Source organism: Terrapene carolina, unplaced genomic scaffold (genome assembly GCF_002925995.2).
Source record: "Terrapene carolina triunguis isolate 2854851 unplaced genomic scaffold, T_m_triunguis-2.0 Scaffold231, whole genome shotgun sequence".
NCBI lineage: Eukaryota > Metazoa > Chordata > Testudines > Emydidae > Terrapene > Terrapene triunguis.
In genome coordinates, this window is record NW_020664582.1 from 3,163,450 (window position 1) to 3,181,079 (window position 17,630).

Here is a 17,630-nt window from a genome sequence, read left to right on the forward strand (position 1 = left end):
AGAAGGCGCCGCGCTCCGCGTCCCACAGGAACAGGTCCGCGTCCAGCCCGAAGATGAGGCTGCGGGTCGGCCCGGGGGGGCTGGGTCTCTCCGCGCTCTGCTCCCGCAGCCGGCACAGCACGGCGTGGTGCGGCAGCGCCGCCCGCCACTCGTCCGCCGGCTCCCCCTCGGCCGCCATCGCCCGCCGCACCGGAACAGCGCCGGGCTCCGCTCGCCAATCAGCGCGCCGGGGCCGGCTGGCGCCTCAGAACTACCGCTCCCAGCGTGCACCGGGCGGGCGGCGCAGAGCGGGACTACACGTCCCAGCGTGCACCGCGCGGGCGGCGCAGAGCGGGACTACAAGTCCCGGCGCGCACCACGCGGGGCCGGGTCTGGGCTGTGCTCGCGGCATGGAGGCGCTGGGGCAGCGGCATCGCTCTCTCTACAAGGGGGCCGCAGCCCCGCCCTGGAAGGAGACCTACCGCCGGGTGAGGGAAGGGTGCCGCCCCCCCCCCGTCTGTAGAACGCGGGGGCGCCCGGCGTTCGGGCACTGGATACATTGTAACGATTTCCCCATCCCGCGACGGGCGGCTCTGCGGGCTGCCCCCCGCTCCTGGGTCCCTCCAGCCCCTGCCCCGGGCTGGCTGCAGCTGACGGGCGGGGGCAGGGAAGCAGTGGGAAGGGGTCCCTCCACTCGGCATGGCCCGGTGTTTCTCCGGCCGCTGTTGGGGTGAGAGATCCAGGCGGCGGGAGTCCCCTGCCCACAGGCTGGGTGGCGAGCAGCCCTGGCCCGGGTGGGGAGACCTGTTAATAGTAATAGTTACTGTAGTAGTGCGGGTAGAGTCCCATCGGCACCATCTTCCACACTGGGAAACTGAGGCACGGAAGGCTTACGTGATCAAAGGCGGGACTAGAGCCCAGGTCTTCTGACTCACCAGGCCAGTGTTTATGCACTGGGCCATGCTGTCTCCCTAACACCTTTTTCGTGGTTCACCCCAGTCCCTGAGGCCTGTCCCTTTTGTGGCGTGGGGGAGACCCTGGCGCCCGTTTAGCTTGCGCGCATCAGGTTGCAGCCCCTTTTCCGGCTCCTCCTGCACTTCTCCCCCGACCTTCTCATACATGCACACCCTATCCGTGGCCCCACAGTCACGGGACCTCCCTGTCAACCTCCTCCGAGTGATGGCCAAAGTGGCCGTCTACAACACCAGGGAGAGGATGTTGGCTCAGGGGGTTTCCTGCGACTGTGGGGCCTGTTTCCGATCCTCTCTCCGTTCACGCATCCAGGCAGAGTGCCTCTGGGCAGCGTCTGCTGGCTTCCTTGACACCTTGGAGGAGCAGTGAGCGCAGTCCGGAGTTCTCTGCTCAGTGTCCCCTTCTGGTTCCCTTGTTTTGACAAGGGGTTGTGCCAGTCCACCTCCTGGAACCCAGTAGGACCATTTTCAAACAGATATGAGTTGGCCACTGCTTTGTTTTCAATGGCACCCTGAAAGCTACCTAGAAAGAAGAGTTGAATGTGGACCTTCTGTGCGCTTTAGTGGCAGTGGGGGGAAGAGGGGAGCTGTTCTGAGTTTCCTAGGTTTCTACTGCCAGTAGTACAACCTTGAGAAATAAATATTGTCAGGCTCTGATTTCCGGTCAATTCTCCTACCCCCTTACCACCAACTCTAGATTATTCTTAAAAGATAGAGAGAGAAGGGAGTGGGGACAGTATATATACAGCTGGCTGATGGCAGAACAAGTAATTTCTAGCCAGAAGAAGCCAAAGAATTGCCAGCCAAATATGTATCTGAGTTGAGTTCTGGCAACACACAAGGGATTATCATAGCAGCACCATAAAAATTTGGTCCCTGTGTATTCGAGATTGGGCAGAAAATACAGCTGTTTCCTTTGATTTACCTTCTGACTGGAGAGAGATCCCAGCCAAACTGGATTGAACCTGAGCTCTTGGCCTCCTGTCTGCTAATGGTCTAGGAGCCTGACTGGTCTCTGGTTCTATCCACCTGCTCCAGTTGGCAAGTGGGATTTCCCAAAAACCATGTTGCTATTACAGTCCTGTAGTTTCTCAATTTTCTTCAGTTACATCCCTGAGCTATAAAACCAGCGTCTGGTTGCCCCGTTGTCCAGCCAAAAGAAGAGGCGTGACGCTAATGAATCCTGCATCATCTCTTTTCTCTTCTCTCTAAGCGCTGTGTGGAGAGACTTAAAAACAGTCGTGCCAAGCTGCTGGATCGATACCGCCAGGCTGGGGAGAAAGTGCATTGCAATGCAAGGGCTGCTCTTCTCGTGCAGGAGGTGATGGAGGAGGAGTGGCAGGCCTTGCAGTCAGTGAACGTGAGCCTGCCCTCCCTCAGGAGAAAGGAGGCGCTGTCACAGGTCAGTGAGCTGGATTCTTGCACCTCATCTTGGAGCTGCCCTATACATGGCTTCCCCACCGAACGATGTTACAAACTGCATCTCCGTCCTCAACCGGAGAAACATTTATTAAGAGACTAAACCTTTAACACTTCAGTCCCTCTAATGGGCCTGATCGTTCCTGTTACGTGCAGGCCCTTACACTTTCAAAAGCCTGTTTGCTTTAGGGCTCATCTTTAAACTTCCCAGGCTTCGCTCTGCTAATCAGGTGCTATCTCAGGGTTGCAGATATGCACAGCTCTCCATCTTCTCATCTCAAGATAATGTACATCTATTGTTATTTATATCTAGTACCCTTCTCACCTTTCTGGGTAGTAGGGATCTAGCTGTAATGCCCTGCTTTAAGGATCTCATGCCTCTGGCTGGTCAAGATTTGCACAGCTCAAAAGCTTTGAGCTGCTTCAGCCATATGAGTGGAGGATCCAACATCAGGCGCTACTGCCTCTCAGTCCCTTATAGCTAGGAATGGGAAGTTCCCTTCAGCACCAGTTGCATGTGAATCTTGTGATTCTGGGGGGTTTGTTTGTTTTTTGTGCCTGGTTTTTAAAGATTAGTGTTGTTTGTCCAATTTCTTAGAATGACACATCTACAAATGGGTATAAAATGTTACGGTTTGACGTTAAAGGGGAGTGGGGCTGTATTTCCTTGAAACTTCTATCTAGCTTTAAAAGAGTCTGGAAACCTCTGCTTGCTAGCTGCAAACACACCATGGAAGTTCAGGAAACTCCCACTATATAGTTGCAAAGGCAGCAGAGTCACTTGTTTGATTACACTGGATTGTTTTAATGCAGTACTGTCCAGCTGATGTTAATCCTCATCTATGTATGTTTCAGGTGTTGGAGGACCCTGATGAACTAGCAGTACTGGAGGAAATCCAACAAGAGTTGATCTCACAAGGTAGCTTTTCAAAAAACATATTCTTGATACTGACACATGCAAATACCCTCCGTGAGCCATTTTTAACCTTCCTGAAATCCTAGTCATCCATTTATTTGAGGCTGGACTTTCTTCTTGGCTCAGAAATCATGTGATTTCCAAAGGACTCTTAAACAAAAACAAAAAAACCCCCAAAAAATCCATGATCTCAGATGCTTTGGGATCCTGGAAGGTGGTTGGATGTGATTGGTAGCATTGCTTTGTTACAACTCCAAGAGTTGGGAGTTAAATCATGGGATGTGTGAGAGGTCAATGAAGAACATGAGCTTGGACTTTTCGCGAGAGTTTTAGTTCCCTTCTAAAGGGTTGGAAAATCCATTGCTGGATAAGTAAAAATGTTCCAGTATTCCCATATATATAAAATATTTTGACTTTCCCGTGAGCAGCCAATGACCAAATGACAGTCATAATAGCACACAACAAATCTCCTTTTGTATCCTCTGAAATGAGAGTAGTCTGAGCACAGCGCTGGGATCCAGGAGTTTCAGGCTCTGACACTCTTTGGACAAATCACAATCTCTGTTTCCCTACCTATAAAATAGGAAGATGTGAGGTGCAGTTGATTAATGCTTGTAAAGTACTTTGAGATCTTTGGGTGGAAGGTGTAGTAGGCAGAGTTAGATTAGGAGCATCTAGAGGTTTTCAGTGTGCATCATGAGTAAGGATTTAAGACAGAATCCCCTAATGTTTTTGCAGCTGTCCCAAAGAAAGATAAGTTAGAAATAGCGACTAACCCAGATTTCTTTCTGCATAGCCATAGCAATTTCATCTTGACATTTGTCTTAGGTCCGTAGCCAATGACAACTGTTTTTTGTTGTTTTTTAACAGAACAGTTGACAATAGAAGAATATGAACGGAGTCTGCAGTTTGACCAGGAGTGCCTCAATGCAATGCTTGACAGCTTGGACGCAGGCAACAAGATTATCTGTCCAGTGTGTAAAAGGTGAAGTGTGTTCCTGTCATCAAATGCTATATGTTAACTACCTCACAAGCCAGTAGACCTGAATTTCACCCAAGTATGTGATGACGATGTCAAAGCTTAAACATCTTCTTATGCATGCTTTCTAACAACTGGTGATTGGCTGATGAAGTCTGGCTTCATTCATTCTTGCTGTAATGAGAGATATATGCAGCTCTTCACTTATCACTGGAATGCAGCCAGCTGTGGAACTCAGTAGGCCTTTAACAGCAATATGCCATAAGAAGTTAAGACCAGACCTCATATTTTGTGTGTAACATGACTTGAACACCTCAGCTTTATGCCTCTCTTCCATACCATTCATTGCATGAAGCATACTATAGGGTACGCTGATGATCAAAATAGCCATAAGTGGTACAGGGCATTCTGCAGTGAGTTGATAAATAGTCATTCTCTCTGGCTGCAGATGCAGTTTGGCCTCTTGCATGGCAGCGGGGAGAAGCAAACCTCTTTCTCTAGTAAGGGTTTGATTGTTACAGTTACTCAGAAGGCACAAATCCTGTGTGTGAGAGATGCTTCTAAAATCTAACTTCAGTCTGGTTGGAATTCAGTGTTTTCTCTTTCTAGTTGTCTGTCAAGGCTATCACATTGTGTTCTATTTCTAGGAATAACCTGACTGTGATGAGTCATTTGGTTTTATGCCAGTGTGGATTATACATCAGCACACAGGTAACCTATCATGTATTGTTGTAGTGCCTGAGAATTCTGGGGCAAAGTTGCCTCTCTGTTTTGAATGCTGCTGACATGGTGCGTTCATGTTTTTGTGGCCCTGTCTTGGTCCTCTTTTGCACCCATACGAGTTTGATGGGAAGGTGGCTGCGCAGAGTTGTGGTTCTCAAACTGTGGTCTGTAGAGCCCATCCCAGAAGTCCACTGAATGGAATGATTGGAGAACCAAGCAGCAGGGGCCTGGGAGAAAATATGGGCCTATACATTCTCTCTCCTACTAAGCATCATATAGAACAAAAAAAAGCTGAAGAAACCCAGTGTAGTAGCTTGTGTCTGAAGTGAATCATCCAGCATGTGGAGCTGTGCAGTCAGAAATGCTAGTTCTTGGAGTTAGGTAAACTTGCTGCAAAGCAACTCCTAAGAAAATCCTCTTAAAAGCACAAGATGAGTTTCTTAATCTATTTCTGTCTCAGGGCATGACAGAACAGAAGCTCCGGTCACTTCTAGAAGACAGTGTAACAGAACATGGTCATCAGTGTCTTCACAATCCTGAGTTCTCCATCACTAGTGGAATGGAGGGAGAAGCCAATCTTCTCATGAGCTGTCCGGTGAGTCTAAATTGCCACGGGAGTCTCGGGGAAGCATCCCCATTCATGTGCGCTTCTCCATGTAGTAGGCAAAAACAAATCAACCTATTGTGCTGTTCCCCTTTCAACCGTGCCCCCCCTCCACCCCAACACACCCCTTTTGGGAAGCTGCTGGGTTTGGAAAAACACGGCATTTCTATGAGGAACAAGACCGTAGGGTTTCATTCCATTTTCTAATTTGGCTACTTGTCCTTTACATGTATGATATGCAGTATGTATTTCCATGCCATGTAACACAAATGGAACTATTGGGCTAAGTAATTATCTATATCCTGAATAAACAGGCTATTTTACTAAAACTAAAGATGTCTTTAAAATATAAGTTCCTCTTCATCTTTGTTTCCTTTTTTCTAGTTGTCTCATCTTAGACAACCTAGTGAAACTGACTCATCTGTGTTTTACTTTCTGGTTCTCCTGCACTAGCACAGTGCTGCAAAGTTTGGATTGCAAACGCTGCAGGGAATGCTTAAATCCACAAGATCACTCTTTTCATTTCAGTAACAAGCTGTGAAACCATTTTGATTTAAGCGTACTGAAAGCTTGTTTATAGAAGTCCCAAATGTTGTGCTGAAATCAACATAACCTTTAGACATAGTATGGTCCCCTCTTGAGTGTCTCCCTGTGAATAGACCAAACCCAGGTTTAGGGGGTGCCTCTTAGCATTAGTGCCCTAGTGTTATAATTACTGTTGTATAGTCTATACCTGTAAGTGACTGGGCACTTTCTTTTCTAAAGGTCTGTGACTCTTGGACAGTTCTCATATAACTACAACCCTGCTGGGTTTTCTCCATGGAAAGAATACACTAGTAAGATCCTTCTTTCAGCCTCTAAGCAACTTGGATGGCATCCTGCACATCTTTTCTTTTTATATTTAACTGTATATAATGTTTTTGTACTTTAATACTGGATATCAAGCAATATTGGCTTAATCTGCACTTTTGATAGCTAAATAAATATTTGAAATGAGATGTGGCTATTCACATAAATGAGACAAGCCTCCCAGAATCTTGAATTCAGCACAAGCCTTCTCATAACTTACTGCTGCCTCTCTGGCTTTTCATTCATTTCCTGTTCTGCAGCAAGAACAGCTGGGGCTCTGCCTGTCTCAGCTTGTGTAGTTACACATGACTTACTCTAGAGCAGGAGGTGCCTGCTCCAGGGTTGATGATGGAAAATTTCAGTTGTGAAATGTAAGTGAACATACACCAAGACCAAAGGTACCATTTTAAACAAACTGGCACTTACAAAAATTACATTAAAAAGTCTTCCCTCTCACTGGATCTAATGTCCCCATCATTGCTACTACAGCTTAACCCCTGACCTTTATCACAGGAAAAAGACTAATACATACCAAGTCTAAACAGTAAAAGTATGTACCATTGAATAGGAAGCATGATACAGTGCATCTTTATTTGCAACCTTGAGCCAGACACAAGCTATGACTAGTATGCAGTGACAAATGTGAAATGTAAAAACTCATCCATCACTTCCTTTTGACTGTAGAGGGTAGTTGTTTGAAGTAAGTTATGATATAGTAGTGCCCTTTAAATCAGCCTGACCTCTTTATCAGAGTAGGGCAGTCACAGCTCAGCTGTTTTCAGAATCACTGATGTGATGGATACATGCTGCTGAGGAATATGTCTGGCCATTCCAAATAAAGACCACTGTAGCTCTGATTGGGTGCTGAGTGAGTGAGCTAAACAGCTGGTCTATATAAGAACTCATACTGGTACAGCTGATTGAGTGGCCAACAGGGTTATAAAAAGCCCAACCCCATGATAGTGGGTTCCTATGTTTATTTAACTTGTATTAAACAATGTAGTTGAAAGATTAGATACTAGAAATGTTACATTTCAATTTTAACCTGTAAAGGAAAACAAACTGATAAAATGTTAAGTAACCAGATAAAAAGGGTAGTGGTGCTCTGAAATACTACAAGAGTTAATCCATACATGCTTAACTTTACCCAATATGAGCTGGGCCTTCCAAGTTGTCAGGAACTCAACCTAGTCCCTGTGATCAGAATTTCCTTTCAATGGTGCAGTCAAATTAATCCAGCAAGCCTAGTTTTACTATATCATAGTTGGCATCAGTGGATTCTAAATATTTATCCAAAAATGAGGAATAGGGGCAAGGGAGCGGCATCTTCACAGTGCATAAGTCTGCCTGCAAGATTTGTCATGCAGGTATCTAACCATGAGGAAGTGGCCTGAGAAACCAACTCCTACAAGATGAAAGTCAGTGTTGGCAGCTCTGTCATCAGTCTGGATAAGATCTGAACTATTCATTTAGAAACAATATGCTTCCTCTCCTGCCTCCAATCACCTTCTATGTTGAGGCAAATTAATTTAACAGTCTAATATCTTATATGCCACCACAAATAAAATGCAGTCTGAATTTTAAGAACTCAGCTTCCCCATGACCCGCCGAAAGGCATCTATGACTTCTACCTAAGTATTTGCCTCTGACCAATTTACAGCACTTCTTAACCAGCAACAGTAAAGCCAAAAGAAAATTTTTCTCGAGTGGATTTTATTCTTCATGTCATTATATCATGTTTCTTAATTGTACAAAAATACCCAAACTGGTGGGAGGTGTGAGAATGACACAAAACTTAAAATCCAGGCTGCAACATAAATTAAATTTGAAATGCAATCATTGAGAATCATTTAGTTTTCCATGATGTGTTTATCCCACTTTGAAGTTTTAAACTTACTGGTGGTATCAGCTGCAGGTAAGAGCACTGCTGCAGGATATCCACATTTGCAGGCTTTGACTTTTAATTTCCTCATCTACTGACATTTGACAAAGCTTTTAAGGTCTTCAAGGAATTTAATGTACTCCTGGTGCTCTAATGCAGTGCTGAGCTCAACTAATTCATCAGCAAATGTGTTGTCCACTCCTCGGTCAGCCAAGAAATCCATTAAGTGGTCATACAGAGCCTGCAAGAAATTTATAATTATTCAACAAAGAATTATAGATAAGCATTACTTTTAAATGCCCTTTTGTATTTCACTTTCCACTGGGAAGAAGTGAATGTATTTTCCCGAAATTCATAGAACCTGTTCCCTTCCTCACAGCAGGCCTAAACTAGGATCAAGATTTACAGGAGACTAATACAGGAATGATAGAGGAGACCTCTAATGGATGGATCATACTGTTATTTTCTACTAAACTGCACCCAACTGTAATACTGAGATGGTCTAATGACAATGCAAGCTAGTAAATCAAGTCTGCTGAAAACCATCTGCATCACCAAAAAGCCTTTTATCCCACCCAAGATTCTCCGTGTAATGCTATGTATTTGAAGTTTGGACACAGGTTATTTTCAGTACTGTCTGGCCAGCATGGTCAGAAGATTGGTACCAGAGGTATAGACCTGTTCAATTAAGATTCAGTTCCTTTCCAAATCATACATTGCATTTTTTCATATTCATCTATTGTTAGAGTTGCAAGTAGACTTGCGTGATAATGCCACCCCAAAGAACACGTTTTGTACTAAGCAGTAAATGTGAACCAGGGATGTAGAAGACCTTCCCCTTTGCCCAATTTGATTGTGTATGTTAAAAAAAAAAAAATCAGCATCTCAACCTCTGGCATTATCAGTAGTACTGTTCCAGCCAGTGAGTCTCACTTCTTGATACAGACCTGAGCCTGCAAAAGGACTTGCACATACCAATCCTTTCTCCCACATGGATTTCCAATTAAATCACTGGCATGTAGAGGATATCAGCACATGCCTGGTGAGGTTTTTGGTAAATACACACAAAATATGCATAATAAAATGTGCCCGTAACACACAGACAGAAGAACATGCATGAGTGTCTGCTAACTTTACCTTAAATGATCTGTCAAATTTTCACACAACTGGGATAATTTCACTAACTGATACTTGGTCAGTATTCTACAGATAAGCCTGCAGAAGTCTCACTGACTTCAATTTATCTTAGGTACATATATGGCTCCCATCACAGTAGTATCTGAGCACCTCATAGATCTATATTCATCTTCACAGCACCCCTATAAGGGACAGCAGTGCTATTATCCCCATTTTACAGATGGGGAACTGAGGCACAGAATTGCCTAAAGTCACACAGGAAGCCTGGGGCAGAGTAGGGAATACCAAGTCCTAGGCAAGCACCCTAACCACTGGACTCTCCTTCTCAACAAGAGCTCACCAAGAAGCGATCCCAGGACAGGGCTCCTGGTGACTATATCAACATCTAGAGAGAAAACCAAATGGGATGAGTTGAGCTAAGCTCTATGCAGTCTCATGTGCTACACAGGTTTTAGCAGCACCTACCCAGTCAAGAGAGTCTGTGCTGAGAGTGTAGTTGGTGTCCTTCCAGTCTGATTCTCCAGTGGGCTGAAAGCTGACCTCCCGGATTGAGAAAATGTCACTCTCCTCCTCTTCCCCATGTCCAATCTGAGACAAGAAAGGAGATCTGTGAGGAAGAACTGCCCTAACTGGAGAGCACCTTCAGCCATTACATTCTGGATCAGGAACGTTATTCAGCTGGCAAAAGCTATGGAGCCCAACAATATGACTGACACATGGTAAAGCTAACTACACTTGCAGGTTTTGATTATTAACATACTTAGGAGTCCCTACTTCTCCTCTTGCTGTGTACATGTGGTAAGGACACCTACACATAAGCACAAAAACACTCAAGTTGCCATAATGGATCAATCCACCATTATTTGTTGCCCATTATCCTGTCTCTGACAGTGGCCAGTACCAATTGCTTCAGAGGAAGATGTACAAAATCTTCTAATGGACAATTCTGGAATAACCCAAGAAGAAGTTTCCTCCTAAACATTGTCAACTAGAGTTTGGCTTATACTATGAAGCATTAAGATTTATATCCCTTCTAAGGATTTTATTAAGGTTTTTTTAAAAAAAAATTCAAATGCAACTGCAATGTTCTCTACAGAAAAAATGTCTAATTTATTTTGGAATTCTACTATTCTTGGTCTCAATGACATCTAGTGACAATGAATTCCACAAGTCAATTATGCATTGTGTAGAAAAATAAATAAATATATATATATATAAATAAATAAATAGCTGTCCTTCAAGTTACGGTACACTGCTAAAAATTGCTGCTCACTTCCTTCTGCCTACTCTGTTCAGCAGAAGCTATTAGAACAGAGGAAAGCAAGCAGCTATACTTAGGGAAGCGAGACCAGGATATGCAGAGTGGAGTGGAACTTCCCAGCTCTGCAAACATTTAAAACCTTTTATTGTGTCACACTGAACAAGATGGTAATAGGACAGTCTATACATTATGGAAGCGCATATACGTTGTACAGCAAAATCTTGCCTGACCAGACAAGAGGAATAAGACGATGCACAGAATCAGAGTGCATTGTCCCATTCAACCCACAATTACCAGTGGTTCACTTCCTCCAATTCATGATACCTACCTCATCCTCAGGATAGTGGCAGTCAAGCACAAGAGTCTGTTTGGGGTCATCTTTTGTTACTTCTACAACAAAGTTAGGAGTCGATGTAAGTTCAGGCTATGAAAAGTAAGAGGAAGATCACGTTAGCATTGGACTCCACCTATGCTAGGTAACTACTTTCTATACAAAGACCAGTGGGGATAGCAGGCAGTACATAAACCAACTGCTACAAAACTTAAACTGGTTGGTTTTTAGACACTACACAGATTCCTTGAATATGTCTAATATCGGTGTTCACAGCAAAGCAAGTTTTTGCCTCAAAACCATCACATCGCTCACTTTAAAAGTGGTAAGTGATTCTATTTACTAACTATTGTAATACCGGCTGATTAAATCCCACCATCACCATAAATATAGATGACCTTATAAAAGATCGAGGGGTGTGTGAATATATTTATGGATTAAGATTTTTTTAACTGTACTTCATATCACAGCAAGTTGCAAAGGTAGCCATAAGTTCGAACATCTTAGTTCCCTTCACTTTTAGCTACAAAGGATCCTCTTGTACGGGCACATTTTATGCCTACCAAGTGTCTTTCTACCTTTGATATTGCAATAAGAGGGAGAGGGTAGTTTAATTGTAGACCAGGCAAATGCCTAATGTTCTCCTCTACTACACTGCACTTATTGAAAGGGTACATAAAGGCTGTAAATTTACCTCCTGTTCATCAGCTTTCTGTCCTTCTTGTGGTTCTTCATCAAATGTTGGTGGAATGCTGTTGTTAATGTTGAATGTAACTGTAATCCTTCAACACAATGTAACAAAGGATGAGATTAAATACCAGATAAAAGCCACATTAGTTGAACTGATACTCACAGCTCTATTACTGCTCACAAAGTTTCAGGTGCTTATTCAATCTGGGATGTCAATAACGGGGCCTGAAGTATATTGTGCACTTCACTGAATTTCCCCAGCACTTCGTATGGTGTGCTACTCTCAAGGATAAATTTTAAGATAAGATCACTGCACAAAGTTTAAACCCCATAAATTCCCTGTATTTATGAACTAATGCATTTTCAGTTTACTAGGTTAAATTCATGTTTCCTGTTGCCCCTTAGGGTGAAATGGTGCCATGAATCCTTAGAAGACACAGGGCAAGATACAATGGCAAAGTATACCCCATTGCACTACAGGATGGAAAAATAAAGTGACTACAAAGCTTTTGTAATCTCCACTTGGCCTGGATGACAGCACCAAGTGACATTGGGAAGCAGTACTAAGTTAATAGCTTTTCATTAACACAACATCTATCATGGACAAGACATGCTTATCCTGCTTCACTGGTATTTATACTAAGTCCTTATATTCACTGACAAGATCAAATATCAGCTCATTGAAAAACCCATCTCACACTTACCTCTCACCAGCTATTTTCCGCAACAATTTGGCTTCAGTGCCATGCACTTCTAGCTCCCACCCTCCAGACATCTTGGGCAGGGATTTATGTTTCCGGATCTTCTCCTCCTCTTTAATTTCATCTCTCAGAAACTCTGCAAACGCTTTGTCCCCTGGGAGGAATAAAAAGAGATGAAGACATTAAAACACCTGAGTTAGAGAAATATTGTTTCCTTGTGGCTAGAAGAGAAAATGAAGTTAGGCCTCCAGGATTCTATTTCTAGCTTAGCCACTGACTTGACCAAATAACATCTGTGTACCGCAGTTTATCCTGGTATAAAGTGGTAATGGTGGGAGGTAATACCACATACCTTATACTGAGATTACAAGGCCTATTCGTTCATAAAGAGTTTTGCAATGTTCAGCTGAAAAGCACTATACTGAAGAGGGCAAAGAATTAAAGCGTGTGCAGAGTGATGACGTATGAGAACCCTTAATTTGCCAAAGGGGCTGAAGTTCTGGATGAAGAGTTAAGTAACACGCCATTACTAAAAGACATTATTAAAAGCTGTTCTTTCAATACATACAAGTATTGATACAGGTACAATACACGAGAAAAAAAGCACCTAAATTATTAATGAAGTGAGCACAAGAACTTGGATAGAATCACTGGAGTCTTAAGCAGGGTTCCCAGTGACTACAACAGATCTCAGGCATAAGAATCTGCCCTGTAGGGCCTAGGAGTGAAGTCAGAGGGTGACAATCCCAATATACGTCCATGACTGAAACTAGATTACAATACAGATAAATACCTGTTTAACCATCCATCTAAGGAGCGCACACTGCTTTGCAATCATTATGCACCACCAACCCTTTCCATAAAGCAGGTGAATTATCTGTATTTCACCACTGGGTTTGCTGAAGTTAAGATGGGGGAGGAGGGAGGAAAGAGACACGGGGCTGACACATAACAGAAAGGTTAAGTGACTTGCCCAAGGTCACACATTTTGTCAGTGATAAAGATAGGAACAGAATCCCACAGACCCAATTCCCAGTTCCGCTACAGTCAGACATCTTCCATCCATCCATCCATCCCCAGCATCTCGAAGCACAGGAGACTCTGTGCCTAGGAGTTGTTGAGATGCAGAGAACACAAGCGCCCACGTGCCACACAGGGAACACCAGGAGCCCAGAGAGAAGCGGTTTACAGCTGCAGATCTTCCGAGGGAGGGAGCCCGGAGCCCAGACCGAGAGCTCCCGGCCCCTTCGCCGTCCCGGACCAGGAGCCAGCCCCAGGCTGCAGCTCAGAGGCGGAGCGTCCACCTGGGCCCGTTACACGCACCCTGACCGCCCAGGCCAGCAACCCGCTTCTCCCGGGAACCGCCCGCCCGCGGGAAACGGGGGACGGGGCTCCCCGCGCCTAGGAAACCCCGCTCTCCTCCCGGGACTCCCGCGTCGCCCAGCCTCGCCCCCCCGCCCTTCCCGGGGCCGCCTCCTTCCACCCCCCGCCCTTCCCGGGGCCGCCTCCCTCCACCCCCCCGCCCTTCCCGGGGCCGCCTCCTTCCACCTCCTTCCACCCCCCGTCTTACCCTCGGTGTGGAGGCCGCCGCAGCCGCAGGGGGAGGCTCGCTGGGGCCGCAGGAGGCCAGGCCGCTGCGTCCCGGCCGCGTCCCCGCTGAGCAGCCAGAGGCTGCGGGTGAAGGGGCGGGCGGCGGGCGGGCGGGCGTCGCAGAGCAGGGCCGCGGGCCGCAGCAGCGGGGAGGGCGGGACCCGCGGCGGCAGCGGGCGGAGGGCGGCGGCGGCGGCGCGCAGAGCCCGGGCGAGCAGCATCCTGCCAGGAGAGCGAGGCCGAGTGAGGCGGGGGCACGGCACGTGGGGGAGCAGAGCACAGGGACCAGCCCCTCACCCGGAAGTGCAAGCCGTCACCCGGAAGCGCGTCGTCACCCGGAAGCGTTTCTCCCACCTTCCGGGGCGTGAGGCGCCGGACTCGGACTGGGGCTCGTCTGTTCCCGGCTAGGCCGCAGCGCTGACCGGGGCAGAGCCAGGGCAGCAGGAGCCCGCAACCTCCGGACTTGGCTCCATGGGCCCGGCTGGAGCACCCCGAGCCCCACCCCCGTGCGAGGCGCTGTACAAATGGAGCCAAGTCCCCGCCCCAGGGGGCCATTGAAAAGCCCCTGGCAGCCTGGATTGGGCCCTCGCCCGCCCGCCCGCTCGGGTTACCAGCTTTGGTTTCCTGGAGGTTTCCTCACATGACAATCTTTAATTAAAGATTAATTGTTTAATTCCTGGAGGCTCCCGCACAATCCTGGAGGGTTGGCAACCCTACTGCGTCCATGCCGCGCCACAAGCCCAGGAAAGCGGCAGACGCATTTATAATCCCATCCCCTTTGCTCTCACAGGGGGTAGCCACGGAGCTTGGTTCCCACCGGGTGTGAAGGCTGAGCCATAGGAATTCTTTCTTCCACCAAAAAGCCAACACCCGATTTCAGCACAAAGCAAGTGTGCTGCAGCTGAGAATAACCATAGCCCACAATTTTCAAAAGTGACTAGTGATTGTGGATGCCAACTTGAGACAGCTTCAGGTATAGGTAGTCAATTATTTTGGTCAAGGTCCAGACTCCAGAGAAAATAATGACGATAAATAAAAGGATGTAGGGGTCCACTTAAAAGCCTCTGGCAGGCTGGACTGGGCTCACAGTCTACCTGTTGAGTATCTCTGCCTTAAAGGCTTCCGGTAGTTGAGCAGCCACAGAAAATTACGACTCTTTAATGCGCCTCATTTTGGACACCCAAAATCACTACTCACTGTTGAAGGTCATGTCAGCAATGATTTAAGTCCAAATTAAGCAGACTCCCTCTCTCCCACCAAATACAGCTTTGAAAGCATATAATTGCTGAAGTGGCAACTACTGAATATCAGGCTGTTAAAACAGTAAGAGCTAAAATAGTGATTAGATAGTATTTACACTTCAGTGATCAAACGGCTAGAGTCTCCCCATCGTAGGTATGTCGTTAAAACATGCAGTCAAAAGGTAAAACAAAACCCCAAGCCTTTCCTCACCTATCTCCCCTGCAAAAGAAACCTGTCACTTGAACACCTCTCACAAACAGAAGTTGGTCCACTAAGTAAGATATATTACCTCACCCACTTGTGTGTGTAACTTCCATAATGAAGAAAACTAAGAAGGTAGATAAATTTGGAAACACTAATTACCATAATAAAGGCTTAACCCTTGTGTAGCAATTTTCATTCATAGATCTCAAAAAAATTATAAAAGGAAGGTAATTATAATTATTCTCATTTTACAGATGTGGATCCTAAGGTACAGAGGGGAGAAGTTACTTCCCCACATCAGTTGCAGAGCTGGCAACAGAAGCCAGCTCTTCTGCTAGAGTATAGTTGGAGGCCACCCCTGCCATATAACATTTTTCTTTTCTCCTGTGCCACTCATGACATTGCATCAAGGGAGCAGCTGCTAATTTCTCACTCTTCAGGTTTCCATATTCTTTCTGCAGATATGCTAAATCACATTATTTTCATGAACCAAGAATCTCTAAAAAAAAAAAACTGCAGCCAGGAGTAGGATAGTGAGTCCAAGTTATCAAGACATCAGTATTTACAATTTTTCCCTGAACACTGATTTTTAAGGCTTATAGAAATCAATTTTTTTAATAATTGTATAGAGGTCAATTAAAATTGTACAGGGCACTGAAAACTCGTGGGCTAGAAATAATAGTATTGTAAATAGTATTAAACTTTATCTCAATATTCTCTCTCCGCCCCTTTATAAGATAACAGCATTCAGCTTTTCATTCATCTTTGCAAGTCCCCTTAAATTTATTTGAAAATAGAAGTAACAGTCAAAAAATAACCTAGTACTAATATTAATTTTAAAAGAAGGACTGACCAGGGGACATGCACCCTGGCATAACACGCTGACCTTTTGTATGAGTTAGTGATGTTACTCTCTAGTGACCAGCTCTCAATCAATCAATCAATCAATAAAAGACACCAGGAAAACACATTCACAAAAGGACTTTAGGTCATGACAGCAAAGCTATGCTTAGAATAAAACATCATGTTACAAGAATCCAAAGTACAAAAAAGAAAATCACTATGTAAAATTAGAATTTGTACCTAAACATTCCATGAGGTACTTTTAATAGCCACTTAGCTTCCTCACTTCAAAGCCTGAGCTATGTATAGAACATAAGACAACAGCTTCTTGAACTTGGAGTTTAGCCATCTCTTTATTATGGGAAAGTCAAATGTACAAATTAGTTGCTTCTGAATGGATCTCCCCTCCCCACACCCAATCCCCAAACATATTGTTAATAGGCTGTCCAAACAAAGTGTGCTTTTATTCCACTTTCCCCTACAGATGCAGAGTTTCTGTATAAACACAGGAATAATTATATACAGTGTTTTAATAATTCCCTGCAGTTTGTATGAGTTATAACAATTGAAGTAGCAGCATACTGTTGAAATGCCATCCAGAATTGCAGCTGGTCATACATAGAAAGGAGGCAACTTTGCCCCCAGCCCCTCAGCATGTTTCTTACCAACAAGGATACAGTGAGAGGCACAACTAAGGGATACATTTATACATCTCCTCAAGACCCCTGTAAAAATTCAGTGTCACCTTGTCTGGAAATAGATTGATACACTTCACTATTCCTGGAAGCAGAAGGGAAGATACTCTAGGCATACTGTGTAACTGGAGTGCACCTATTTACACTAATGCTGCTCTTAGGAATCAGTGATTTGCAGATATTTAAGAGTGTAATTCAGGTTTTAAAGAGAGGTATTTGTCATAGATTTCACTGGATGAGGACCAAGGTAGTCAGAATAATAGTAGCCTGTCGAAAAGGCATATTGCAACATACTGTGTAATTGTGAAGCATTTAACCAGAAAAAAAATGTCAAGATAGAAAGCATAACTTCTCCCTGCAGATCACACAGTAAAGTCAGCAGTTTATCTGTTCACAAGAATAATGAGTTTTCCAATATGATTCTATCCCTGAGCAGCACCATTAAAACATTTCTTTTTAAAAAGTAAAATCGATGTTTGAAAAATACAAGAGTGGACTAAACACCATTTTAGTCAAACTGGGATATCCCAGAGCAGCTCGTGTTAACTAATCACATTATTTAATAAAAGTTTCCCATCTTCCCCTTTTAGAAATCTAATCTGCTTTAAGTCATC

The 17,630-nt window shown here is 44.9% G+C and overlaps 3 protein-coding genes across 3 annotated transcripts in view; 1 reads left to right on the forward strand and 2 right to left on the reverse strand.

Annotated features, from left to right (window-relative positions):
* Positions 1–178, reverse strand: part of NUP88 (nucleoporin 88) — a 13,093-nt gene extending 12,915 nt beyond the window's left edge. The window contains exon 1 of the mRNA XM_026656587.2: positions 27–178. Coding sequence (XP_026512372.1) covers positions 27–178 — 152 coding nt within the window. The remainder of the gene's footprint in view (positions 1–26) is intronic.
* A 197-nt stretch (positions 179–375) lies between these two features.
* Positions 376–8,124, forward strand: RPAIN (RPA interacting protein). The gene is made up of 7 exons (XM_024207639.2): positions 376–467; positions 2,164–2,352; positions 3,225–3,288; positions 4,156–4,270; positions 4,912–4,975; positions 5,448–5,582; positions 6,357–8,124. Exons 1-7 carry the CDS (start codon positions 390–392, stop codon positions 6,384–6,386), a joined length of 675 nt encoding a protein of 224 aa, XP_024063407.1. The 5' UTR covers positions 376–389; the 3' UTR covers positions 6,387–8,124.
* A 3-nt stretch (positions 8,125–8,127) lies between these two features.
* C1QBP (complement C1q binding protein) lies at positions 8,128–14,325 on the reverse strand. The gene is made up of 6 exons (XM_024207636.3): positions 14,013–14,325; positions 12,446–12,596; positions 11,746–11,833; positions 11,049–11,144; positions 9,925–10,047; positions 8,128–8,563 (listed from the first exon to the last, which is right to left on the reverse strand). The coding sequence occupies exons 1-6, from the start codon at positions 14,251–14,253 to the stop codon at positions 8,414–8,416; spliced, it is 849 nt and encodes a 282-aa protein (XP_024063404.1). The 5' UTR covers positions 14,254–14,325; the 3' UTR covers positions 8,128–8,413.
* Between the last annotated feature and the right edge of the window lie 3,305 nt (positions 14,326–17,630).